Source organism: Hylobates moloch, unplaced genomic scaffold, assembly GCF_009828535.3.
Source record: "Hylobates moloch isolate HMO894 unplaced genomic scaffold, HMol_V3 SCAFFOLD_1, whole genome shotgun sequence".
Taxonomy (NCBI): Eukaryota; Metazoa; Chordata; class Mammalia; order Primates; family Hylobatidae; genus Hylobates; species Hylobates moloch.
Window position 1 is genome coordinate 8,247,960 of NW_026652276.1, and position 11,794 is coordinate 8,259,753.

The 11,794-nt window shown below is 52.9% G+C and overlaps 1 protein-coding gene across 1 annotated transcript in view; it reads right to left on the reverse strand.

Moving 5' to 3' along the window:
- Nucleotides 1–3,772: 3,772 nt before the first annotated feature.
- DGKD (diacylglycerol kinase delta) overlaps nt 3,773–11,794 on the reverse strand; it is an 86,362-nt gene continuing 78,340 nt past the window's right edge. The window contains exons 25-28 of the mRNA XM_032753746.2: nt 11,168–11,374; nt 8,256–8,373; nt 6,910–7,040; nt 3,773–6,094 (exon numbers count right to left, since the gene is read on the reverse strand). Of these exons, the coding sequence (XP_032609637.1) occupies nt 6,005–6,094; nt 6,910–7,040; nt 8,256–8,373; nt 11,168–11,374 (546 nt within the window). The 3' untranslated portion in view covers nt 3,773–6,004. The remainder of the gene's footprint in view (nt 6,095–6,909; nt 7,041–8,255; nt 8,374–11,167; nt 11,375–11,794) is intronic.

Sequence of the window (11,794 nt, forward strand, 5' to 3'; positions counted from 1 at the left end):
TACAGCCTGGGTGACGGAGTGAGACTGTCTCAAAAAAAAAGGAACTTTTGGCTGGGCTCAGTGGCTCATGCCTGTAATCCCTGCACTTTGGGAGGCCAAGGTGGGTGGATCATTTGAGGTCAGGAGTGTAAAACCAGCCTGGCCGACATGGTGAAACGCTGTCTCTACTAAATGTACAAAAAATTATCATCTGGGCATGGTGGTGGGCGCCTGTAGTCCCAGCCACTTGGGAGGCTGAGGCAGGAGAATCATTTGAACCCAGGCAGCGGAGGTTGCAGTGCGCCAAGATCGTGCCACTGCACTCCAGCCTGGGAGACAGAGCGAGACTCCGTCTCAAAAAAAAAATACATAAATAAAATAAGGAATTTTTGTGGCCCTTTTTCCCAAGCTTGCTTCAGATGCTAAATAGAGTTTATATTTAGAAGTACTGCAGCAGTGCTGCTTTAGAAATAACAGAAGTTTGCTTTGGTTTTAAAAAGTTCAGGCTCATGGGAAAAATGCACTGGAAGAAAATGGATGTAATCTGGTTTTATTTTCCTTCTATGGAAATACGTAATGGTGGTGGCGTCGCAGAAAACATACTTATTCAACAGTGACTTTTCCTAGCCAAAAAAAGAGGGGCAAGAATTCCCTTGCAAATCATTTTGGCGCCATCGATGTGAGTTTACCTGCAGAATAGACTTAACAGTGAGGGACCAACTTAACAACAGCCCCTTCACCCTACAGGTCATCCATTGTTCTGTTCTGGATAACACACCTACCCAAAGCATGGCCATACTAGGGTTCAATAAAATCCGTAACAAACGCATTTTAGGTGTATTTACATTCTGGAGATTCACTGCACATGAGGGAGGAAAGTGAAGCAGTGACCTCAATATCCAAGTAAAGAGAGACTGCTTCCAGCTCCCTCCGGCCGCTGCCTTCCCCCACCCCCACCACACACACCCACGCCCACGCGGCAGGTGCGCTGCCATGCGTCCAGGTCCCCGTGGCAATGGCTGCAGGGTGTGGCAGACAGGGCCCTTCATCTGCAGGTCCTTGCCCCCACTTGGGGTGGCAGGAGCAGACATGGCAATCTCCCGGTTCAGGAAACAAGAGCTCACCAATGAGCTCACACCAGGCTGCAGCGGGGCCAAGCGAGTGCTCAGGGGACAGTAGTGCCTCTGCCAGGCCCCACTGTGCTTCTCTGAGGTGGTTCTGTCTCCGCAGGCACCTCCCCAGGTGCCAAGACGCCACCAGCAGCTCCATCACACCAGGCAGCCACCAAGTGCCTCTTTCTACGAACCAGTGAAAGCCCTGGGCTCTAAGTGGGTGACATGCGTGGGCTCCATGGAATGACAGTCGGAGGAGAGGGGAAGGTGCGTTGCCCAGAGCTTCCAGGTGCCCATGCCCTTCACACGCATGTGCTTCAAAGATGGCAGCACCCTCGTGTTGGTGTGGCTGTTGCACCTCCCAGCCACGCTGCCCCCACCCCAGAGGGGCGACTCCGAGTTGCACCCACTCCTAGCCCAGGTCTAAGAGCTCTGGGTGGGGTCCACAACCTACAGCCAAGGAACACACGTGAACCCACCCGGAGCCAGGGCACAAAGGGGTGGGGGGACCACAGCAAAACTGTTCTGACAACAGAGGCCACAAATCCAGGAGTCAGTTAACATTACTGGACCAAGCACCCAGTTTGTTTTTCTAAGTGGTTGGTGAGTTCTTAAGAGGATCAGCTTAAAAACAGTATGGACCCCGCTGCATTTTCTCCACTCGACTCTACTGTCCCATCTCACAATCACGCTACACTTGAGCAGCCCCGTCCACTCTAGATCGCTGCCCGGCCTCCCCACACTGTCAGATGCCGTCTCTGCGAGAAGCCCCCTCCTCACTGCTTTCCCACACAACGGAGCCATGCCCCGTGTGAGATGAGCCACGCGGGCACAGGAGGGAGGCTGGTGGAGTGCACACCAGCCTCCCCCCAGGTCTGCCCCTGCCCGGACATCTGCTGCCCCCAGCAAGTGAGGCGCCCCGGCTGCTGTGCTGGAAAGCATGCCTGTCACTTGGGCCCAATTTCCTCACCTGTCATGTGGGCTGGGCTTGCTATGAGGCTTGGGACACAGGAGAGCACGGCTGTCAAAAAAATATGCCCTCTGCCTCCCGTGTCAGCCACATGGTGGCTGTGCCTCATGGGGCAAGTTGTGTCGCCTCTCTGAGCCTGTCCCTCACCTGTAAAATGCAGATAACCCACCATGTAGGGCTGTGAGGGGAATCAGAGGAGTTTGTACGTTCAAGGCACTTAGACCAACACCTGGCACAAATTATAAAGTGTCAGCCATCAGCATCCCGATCACCGTCATAGCTCGTACCCTTCGCACTGATTGGTTTAGTCATGAGTGCGTGAGGCGGTTCTAGCCAAGACATTAGAGGAGGTAAGCTGAAGCCAGAACTTCAGAAAGGGCTCCCTTTATCTTAAAAAGAGACATACAGGATCACTTAATGCCAGGAGTTCAAAACCAGCCTAGGCAGCGAGAAAGACCCAGTCTCTACAAAAAATTTTACAAACTAGCTGGGTATGTTGTCATGCACCTGTACTCGGCTACAAGAGAGGCTGAGGTGGGAGGGTCACTTGAGCCCAGGATTTGGAGGCTGCAGTGATCTACGATTATGCCACAGTACTCCAGACCAGAAGACAGAGCAAGACCTTATCTTCAACAACAACAACAAAGAGGTGACACATAAAAGAGGCAGCCATTTGTCCCCAAACACCTTACACTGGTGTGATGCCTGGAGCTGTCGTGGCCATCTTGCAACCATGAGGCCTGAGGTCCTGAATGGCCAGAGAGGAGAATATACACCAGGAAAAAAAAAACGGGGGGGTTTGTTACCATGGAAGGAGTGGGGAAGAGCTGCTAGGGAGGCAGTCAACACTCCCAGAGCACATGCAGCCCTTCTGTACCCGACCAGCCTGATGGTGTCTTCCATGAACCCAGTCCCCATCCCTCACTCCAGGAAACTGGGGAAGACAATTCAAGTGGCCTTGATCGTAGACAGTTCCCTTGGAACAAAAGTACCAAGACTAAGCAGAGAAGTCAGAGAGCTTCAGGTTTGCAGTTTTATAGAAAAGATTTAAGAGGGTTAAAATACTCGTTAAAATGGCCCTCAGTCTCCCGGGCCAAGGCTGTGTGGTCACACCTGAGAGCCTCAGCACTGCCCAGTACCCCCTCTCTCCTTGCGGAACTTTTAGTCCAACTGATCATAGAACCCACACCCTAAAACATACAATGGCATTCGAATGGCATTCTGTTTTGCTTCTTAGCCACCAACAACTCAACCTATTTTCAGAGCAGGTGAAAATTCTGAATCCAGTTTGGAAAGACTCTGGCAACCAACACTTTATGTCAAAGCACAAGGAATGATGACAGACAATGGCAAAGGAAGATCAAAACCGCCTTGTTTTATTTACACACAGAACAACTTATGTACAGCACTCAGGTATGGACTATGTACATAACAATACAAGAGGCATTTGTTTCCACGGTGGTCACTATATAAATTAAGATTATAAATACGAGGGGGTAAGCCCCACCTGAGGGCACAGAACCTTTTCTCCAAGACTCTTCGGGGATCCTTCCTGCCTCTCTCTGCACAGCAGACCGTGAGGCCCGTCTGGCAACACCACAACGGGACCTGGGCCGGGGCAGCAGAGCAGCCCCCAGACAGCGAGGACACCCCAGTGCGGGACGCCAGCCCAGCACCAAAGGGCAGGTTCGTAGACACTCGTGTTCATTCCTTCCTCACTTCTAACTTGTTAGAATTAGAAAAATGGTTTTTATGTAAACAGTGTTGTTTTAATCACTGACAACATATTAATTTTAAACACTTTTGATCCAAACCCAACTCCCTGCCAGGAGTAGGACACTGAGGACTTGGGGTGGCCCTGATGTCCTTGAAGCCACAGTCGGCTGTTTATCCTCCTCATGTCCCCTCCTCACCCGAGTTCCAGCTTGCCTGGGGCTTGTCCTGAGACCCTAAGAGTGCCAGGATGCCCACACCGCCAGGCTGGCAGGGCCAGTGGTCATGCAGGGAGGTTCCCATCATCTCCTATGTTAGCCCGTTCCACCTGGGAAACTAAGCAGCTGCTGTGGCCGGCTCATTTCCCCTCTGCCCACCCCCATCTAAAAGGTTCTGAGGAAAACAATGAGAGGTGGGAAAGGTGACATACAACCACCTTCCACCCACATCACTTCCAGTGAGGCAGCTAGGTCCCCCAACAGAGCGTGGGAGAGTCTTTCATCCAAAAATCCCGAGACGCCGCATGCAGGGACAGGAGGCTGCGCTGGGGAAACCCAAGGCCTGGCTCAGCCTCCACACTCCAAGGGCCTCGGCCCAGAATGACCATGAGAGGGGAGCACCCCAAGGCACGCCGAGGCGCCCACCCGGGCACGCTGCAGAGGGGACAGAGGGGCTGTGAGTGGGAGGTGGGCCAGCGCTGTTCACTGCCACCTGCTCAGGACTAGGGGCTGCTGCAAACCCAGCCCGGTCTATGCACCCCCTGCAGGTGCAGCCCAGCTTCCGCACATCAGATAGAGTGACGCTGACTAAAGGACCGCGACGGCGACGGCAGACACTCCCAACACTGTCCTTCTCTTTGGGAGCCAAAGAGAAGCCACGGCCAGGCAGCCAGGCCAGAGCCATTTCCTCCTCACACCAGGGCAGGGGTTACGGAAACCTCTTCCCAAGACATTTACAAGCACCTCTGAGCCATGACTATCAAGCGGAAAAAAGGGCAAAGTCAGTGCCCTGGAGGACCAGGGGCATCCTCCACCTGGGGACTGTCCCTACGGGGCACAGCCATCTCCCCAGGGGAGCTCCCTGCCCTCTGGCACCATCATCTACTAGTTCAGAGCCAGGACAGAGGCAGGGCAGGAGCGCGGACCATCATATCAGAGTCCCTGCCAGCACCTCAAGCGACATCACACCCGGCAGCAGGCAACAAGAAGCCACTGCAGTGGCAGAGACACACAGGAGAGCCTCCGGCCTCCAGGCCACCGGACGGGCTGAAGAGGTCAAACTACCCCTGCCTACCAGGGCCACGCGCCCTGGGAACCACGGAATGGGCAGAAAGAGTTTCCCAGAGCCAGGAAGCATTTCCCACACAGAAACACTGAACTCATGTGGACACACATCCTCTGTCTGCAGGGATGCAGCTGGCGAGCTGCCTCGCTCACAGCCCCAAGCTGAACTCAAGGCCTAGAGCATCCAGAGACGGAAGGGCAGGCGTCCCCAGCCCACAGTGGGGGAGGGAGGAGCGGGAGGGAGGATGGAGGAGGGAGGAGCACAGGCCCTGTGACACCCAGGGAGGGGCTCCCCGCCTGGGAAACAGCACCCGCTGCCTTGGCTCACGCAGGAGGAATTTTTTTTTCTCTTCACGTCAAATTACAACCAACAAGACTGGAAACATCCATGCTACTTTCAAACCAGGAAAGAGCATGAGTTTTGTTCAACAAGAGCTGCATCAACAAACAGGGGCCCTTGCAGGCTGCTGTGAAGCCACAGGGTGGCTGGGCCCCAGCCACGTTTCTGAGAACTGGCCGGGGGCCAGGAGGCAGAGCCACACGGTGCAGCCACAGAAGGACACACGGAGAGGAGCCCCCGGGACAATCCAAGCACGAGGCCAGGCAAGCAGTGCCCAGGAGGCCAGACGCTGCTGGATTCCCTGGCCCACAGCACAGGTGGGCGAGAGCTGAGTGGCCGTGACACATGCGCCCCAGGTGACTCTGAGCTGGAGAAGGTGTTGTTTCAAAGGTAGCTGTGTTGTTATGTTCGAGACCCCAGAGCTCTGGTGGACGGTGTCACGGAGGCTTTCTGTAGCTGACAGCGGAAGTAGCACCATGAGAAGGGGGCGGGCTGCAGCATCCACCCAGGGCCTCAGTGGCAGGAGGCGCAGAGGCCACAGGCTGAGAGGGCAGAGGCTAGGCCTCGGTGGCGGGGATGTGGAGGCCACAGGCTGAGAGGACAGAGGCTAGGCCTCGGCGGCGGGGGCGCTGCGGCTCAGCTCCTTGATGCCACACAGGATCCTCTTCATGTGGCCCACCTTGGTCACGCCCAGGTCCTGCAACAGAGAGGACACCACCGTGGATGCCGAGAAGACAGCCAGGGCCAGAGGGCTCCACAGCCGGCCTGCCACAACGGCCCTTCCCATTCAGCTTGTGAACACAAATGAGAGTGAAAATGACAACAACGGTAAAACAAGATGGAAACGGCTTAAAAATAACAACCATACAGACGCCCGGCCCATCGTTCCTGCATTCTAGTCACTACCATCAGCAAGCACAAATCCAAGACAAGACAAAACACAGGACTGAAAGCAAGTGGATGACAAGTGACCTCACGAGAGCCACTGTCCAGGACGCCCACAGTGGCCTTTTACCCTCTCGGGACTCAGACAGTGACTCAACACCCAGGGGTGGCCCACTGAGGCCAACCTGGGCACGGACATGGCCCTGCAAGATGTGGCGTGAGGCCTGGCATAGACCGAGGCCTGGCACCCAACCAGCCCCTGCCAATGCTCCCTGCAGACGAGTGGCAGCACCCGCCCAGGAGCAGCATGGGGACAGTCACGTGTGACTGTGCTTCAGGGGCTGTGTCCCCTCATAGGGTTTTTAACACGAAAACACTCCTTGTCTGAGTAGGCTAAGATAACCAAGGCTCTGCCACCATTATGTCTGCTCCCGGCTTCCTCTGGCTGTGGTGGGTGGAGGCATCACTGCCCAGGTGAGGACCACAGCCGCCCCCACCTGAGGTATACATGAAGGCCTGAGAAGAATCGTGATGCTGAGACATGGCCAGGTCGGGGGAGAGGATGGAAGAGAAGGGAGCCGCGTGCAAGCCCAAGTGCAGGTTCCAGGGAGACGCCTATGGAAGTACCTTGAGGTCCCTCCGCTCCAGGTGCAGGAGCTCAGAGCCCCGGATGTCGTGCCGCGTGAAGATGTCCTTATACTCACAGAGACTGAGGTGCTCCAGCCAGGCAGCAACCTCCTCTGTCCCCCAGAGGTGAACTGTCGGAGATGGAAAAGCATGAGTGCAGTGAGTGCCCAGAGCCCAGCGCGAGGTAGGCAGCGGCCGGCACCCAGCACCCGAGAGCCCAGTGCCAGGACAGGAGACGTCCCAACAGCCAGCACCCGAGATAGCCCAGCAGCAGCCAGTGCCCGAGATAGCCCAGCAGCCAGCACCCGAGATAGCCCAGCAGCAGCCAGTGCCTGAGAGAGCCCAGCAGCGGGCACCTGAGTCATCTCTGGCAGCCAGCACCCATCACCCAGCCAACAGCACCACCCACCAGCAGTGCAGAAAGAGGCAGAGAGCCACCCGCTCAAGGGGCGATGGCTGCAGCAGAGCTGGCATCTGTTCCTGCCAGGTGGGCCGCCAGCCTCTGGTCATTTCCCCGTGTCCCAGGAGGGATTTGCCACCACCAAATATGAGGGAAATGTCCTCATGATTGTGGCCAAAGCCAGCTTTTCCTCCAGCTTCTAGAAGGGTTAAATTTCACTTCTGGACCATAGCAGGAAGGGAGACAAGCAGAGATTTCAATTCACATAGTCAGGGCTACCATCATTAACAGAAACCCAATTTCTGGACAAACATGCAAAGAAGAAAAACCCACAGGAGCTGCCCTGACTGGCAGCAAACACCAGTCCCAATATCCAGGCTTGGAGGCCTCTCCAGCCCCTGACAGCACTGGATATGGCCTGGGTACTCAGGGCTGATCCTTCAGACAGAGAGTTTAGCTCCAATTTACTGACCCAAAGGAACAATGTCCTTTAGGACCATATTTGATTGATTTCATCACCCACAATCTCTGGTGGCCTGGGCTTCCCAGCACAGGAACCTCGGCCAATGCATCGATTTATCAGGAACCAGCAGCCCAGGAGGGAGAAGGCAGGGCATGCCCCAGCGCGGCCTGAGTCCAGAGCTTTGTGTCTCCAAGTTTGTCTTGTCACCACTGCTGTCTTCCTCCCCACCTCGAATCCCCCAACTCAGGGCAGGCAGAAAGCCAGAGAGCACGTCAGGGCCGGGTGTGACAACGGTCAGAGGGGAAGCAGGCAGCGTGGATGGCTGCAGCTACCAACAGGTTAGTGTGGCTGTGGGACTGGGGGTTACAGCACAGGGACCAAGAGGGAGGAGGTGCAAGGCCAAGGGAGAAAGCAGAGACCAGGAGAACACAGCCGAGCCAGCAGGCCTGGACGGCCAGAAACACGTGGGAGAGGGGCAGGTACCCGGGGCTCCCAGGCTACTGTGAGCTTCTTTGTTCTTGTTGTTTTTCTCCTTTTTAAACTTGGTCACGAGGCGGAATTTACCACTGCGACTGCGCTTGGCAAGATCCAGCATCACACTCTGTTGGGGAGAGTGAGAAATACTGAGAATCAGGCTGCAACTGGTCACGGCCTCATGCCCATCTCCACCAGAGAGGCTGGGAGGGCAGGCAGGGCTGAGACGAGGGGGAGCTGGGAGAGACCTCTTGTTCCTGAAAGGGCTTCTCTCCCTTATTGATTCTTGTATTTACTGTTGATTTTAGTGACTGTTAAAGTGGTTTCAAAGTGATCATAGTGTCTATTTTTATCATATTCTACTTCACTTTACACATGCATTTCTCATGAGATTTAAAAACTTTTTGAAAATATCATAAATATCAGTATCTAAACAAAAATTATTAAAATAACCTCTTTAACCAATCTTCTAGTGTTGGATTGCTGGGCTTTGATTATTAGCATTACGAATATCTATCTAACGAAAACTCTTCCTGCACTTTGCATTCTTTCCTTGCAATCCACTCCCTGAGGCAGAAAAGCTGAGGAAGGGTGAGCAGCGGAGCCACACAGGGGCTCGGCCTCTGCTCTTGACAGCCATCGGCAGCAGCCGCCTCTCCGCAGAGCACTCCCAGGGACGCATGGAGGTAACACTGCCTCGCTCGGTGATGCACTCTTTATAAGAGAGTCTCCAAATAAAGCTTAAAAGTAAAACTATGAAAAAATATAGCAAGCAAGTAGACTTGAAGATAAAAAGAACTACTAAAGATAAAAGGATCATTATATAATGATAAAACCTACGGGTACCCAATAACATAGCCTCAAAATACATGAAGCAAAAATACACATAACCACAAAGATAAACTGAGGCATCTACAATTACGGTATTAGAGTTAACTGATGTATCAAGAAGACAAAAAAACTTCAGTAGGAACTTAATGATGTAAACAACTGCATACAAGGTACGTTTACAAAAACCACCTATTGGGCCATAAGGCAAGTCTCACCTCAATACATTTCAAAGGACTAGTAACATACAGACCACTGCTTGGAGCATAGTAAAATGAGGTTAGGGAAATAAAAAACATAGTCTTGAATAGCTAATTTAGATGCTTATTATTTGGCACAGTTTCATGACTATTATAACTGTCATAAGTTTATGACTATACATAACAATTATTGTATTTTACCAATATAAAGTGATCCTCTTTTTATCATTTACTGTCTTACATATGCAATTTTATTTTTATATTGTTACTTTGGATTTTTTATGGTGTTTTAATTATTTTTAATCTTTCTGTATCATAAATTTTTATTAGGAGTATGAGAAAAAAAACAGGGCTCTTGTGAGCAATATATGGTTAGGTTTCTTTTTAAACAACCTGAGAATTTACTTTTAAGAGAAGGCCATGTCATTTTTCTGTTATCTTATTTTCATGCTGTTAGCGATACCCTTGCTGGTCATTTTCTTTTACAATATAAATTGTATTTTATTTTTGTCTTTGGTGGCAATTTGGAAGATATAAATCTTTTCAGCTCTATTAGAAATTACCTTTAAGTTAAAAAAAATTTTTTTTTTTAGTAGAGACAGGATCTCACTATGTTGCCGAGCCTGGTCGTGAACTCCTTGGCTAACGTGATCCTCCCACCTTGGCCTTCCAAAGTGCTGGGATTACAGGTGCGAGCCACCACTCTTGACCCTAAAAACATTACTGACTCTGTATTTCTCCAAGTATGAAAGTCAAGAATGTTGTTTCTAACGTTCTTCCACTGGAAGAGGAGGAATTTAACATGCTTTCCTCCCCCCGTCCATGTCCTCTTCCCAGCCTCTCACCTCACTGCCCACTTTACTGGCCTTAATTTAATCTGGTATTATAGGGCTAGGTCACTGTTACATCTGTTGAATCGTTGTGTATTATTATTTTTGTAATTTTGGGTAAAATTTTTTTATCACCTTTACAATGAATTAATGGATTTTGAGGAGCCTGCCCTGTCCTTTTATACCCAAGTGCCCTCACTGAGAAGCTGCTGAGTCTCATCCATCAGCTGGAGGGCCTGAGTCAGTTTCCCATGAAAGGATTGCGTGTGTCAAAAAACGCCCCAGGGCCCCAGAAAGAGGGTGCTGTTGTGCAGCTGCCTACCTCTGTCCCCTCGCCTTACTGCTGCCCACAGGTCTCACAAACCCCACTGGGCAAGGGTGCCCAGGTTTGGCGTCTTGCAGTTATTTGCCTTCTGCAACTATACTGCCCAAGATGAGCTTTCCTCATGGCCCCTTTGTGTTCTATCTCTGAAGCAGGGAAGCCAAGAGAAAGGCTGGGGTTTGTCCTTGTCCAGACACGGCCCTCTCCAGGACTCCTTCAGCCAGCACTCCCTGCAGAAGAATGTGACTCCACCCCAGGGTCTGCTATGCCCTGGGTCCTCAGGTCCCTCCCAGACCTGCGACGAGCTGGAGTCTTTCTGTTCACACAGGAGGAGAGTGTGAGTGGGGAGTGGCGCATACCAGCTGCACCCTGTCCACAGCAAGATCCCAAAAAGCTGCCATTTATCCCATGATGCATCTCCACCCTCAAGGGAGGCTGTGGGGCTGGGCTCAGCCTTCTTTCTACCCACTGTCCAGGAAGCCCTGCAGTTCTGTTTCAGAGGACAACAGGTCCCTGGTCCTCAAGGGGCACTCTTAATCCCAGCCCCGAACTCCTTCCTACCTGCTGTCCCTCCCTGCCTTAAAGAGCATTTTAATAGCGAAGTCTGGAGAAGGCCCCTCAGGGGCTGCCAGCGCGACACCATCTTGATCCCAGAGCCACACGGGTCACAAGGAACACAGGCACTGCAGGCGAGAGCCACCATGTCCGGGAGACCCAGGCACAGCCCTATGAGCCACATACCTCTTCGTCGCCAGGCTCTGCGGACTGGCAGAGCCAAGGGGTGTCCGCCAGCCTCCTGAGCTGTCGGTCCATCTCGGCAAGAGCATTCCCCAGCTGCTCCTTCTGAGGGGGATCCAGCTGCTGCTCCAGGCGGAGGGAGGGAGAAATAGAGAGTGTGTGCTGCTGATCAGCACGAGGCCCAGGGGGGGTGAAGTCCGCCCCGGGGCTCTGCTCTGCTCTGATCAGGGAGCTCACTTTCCAGAAACAAAGTCCCAGAGCACCCGAAAAGGAACCAAACCCAGAACCTCACTTTCTAAGTAGTGCTGGTGAGAGAATAAAACTCTTCATCGGTCAACGATGAATTCACATACAGCAAGGCTGACACCTGACCTGCTTGCGTCCCTCTGTCAGAAACGGGGTCAGAGCCATTCACCTGTGCCAAGCAGTGGAAATGCCGTGGGAAGCAAAGTCAGCAGTCGTGCCTTGCAGGAGGCAGCAGGAGGTGTGCAGTGAGGACATGCGTGTGACCACGGGACGTGTGGGACGAGGGGAGGCGTGGGACAAGGAGATGCGTACAGTGAGGATTTCTGTGGAGTGAGGAGATGCGTGGAGTGAGGAGATGTGTGGAGTGAGATGCGTGGAGTGAGA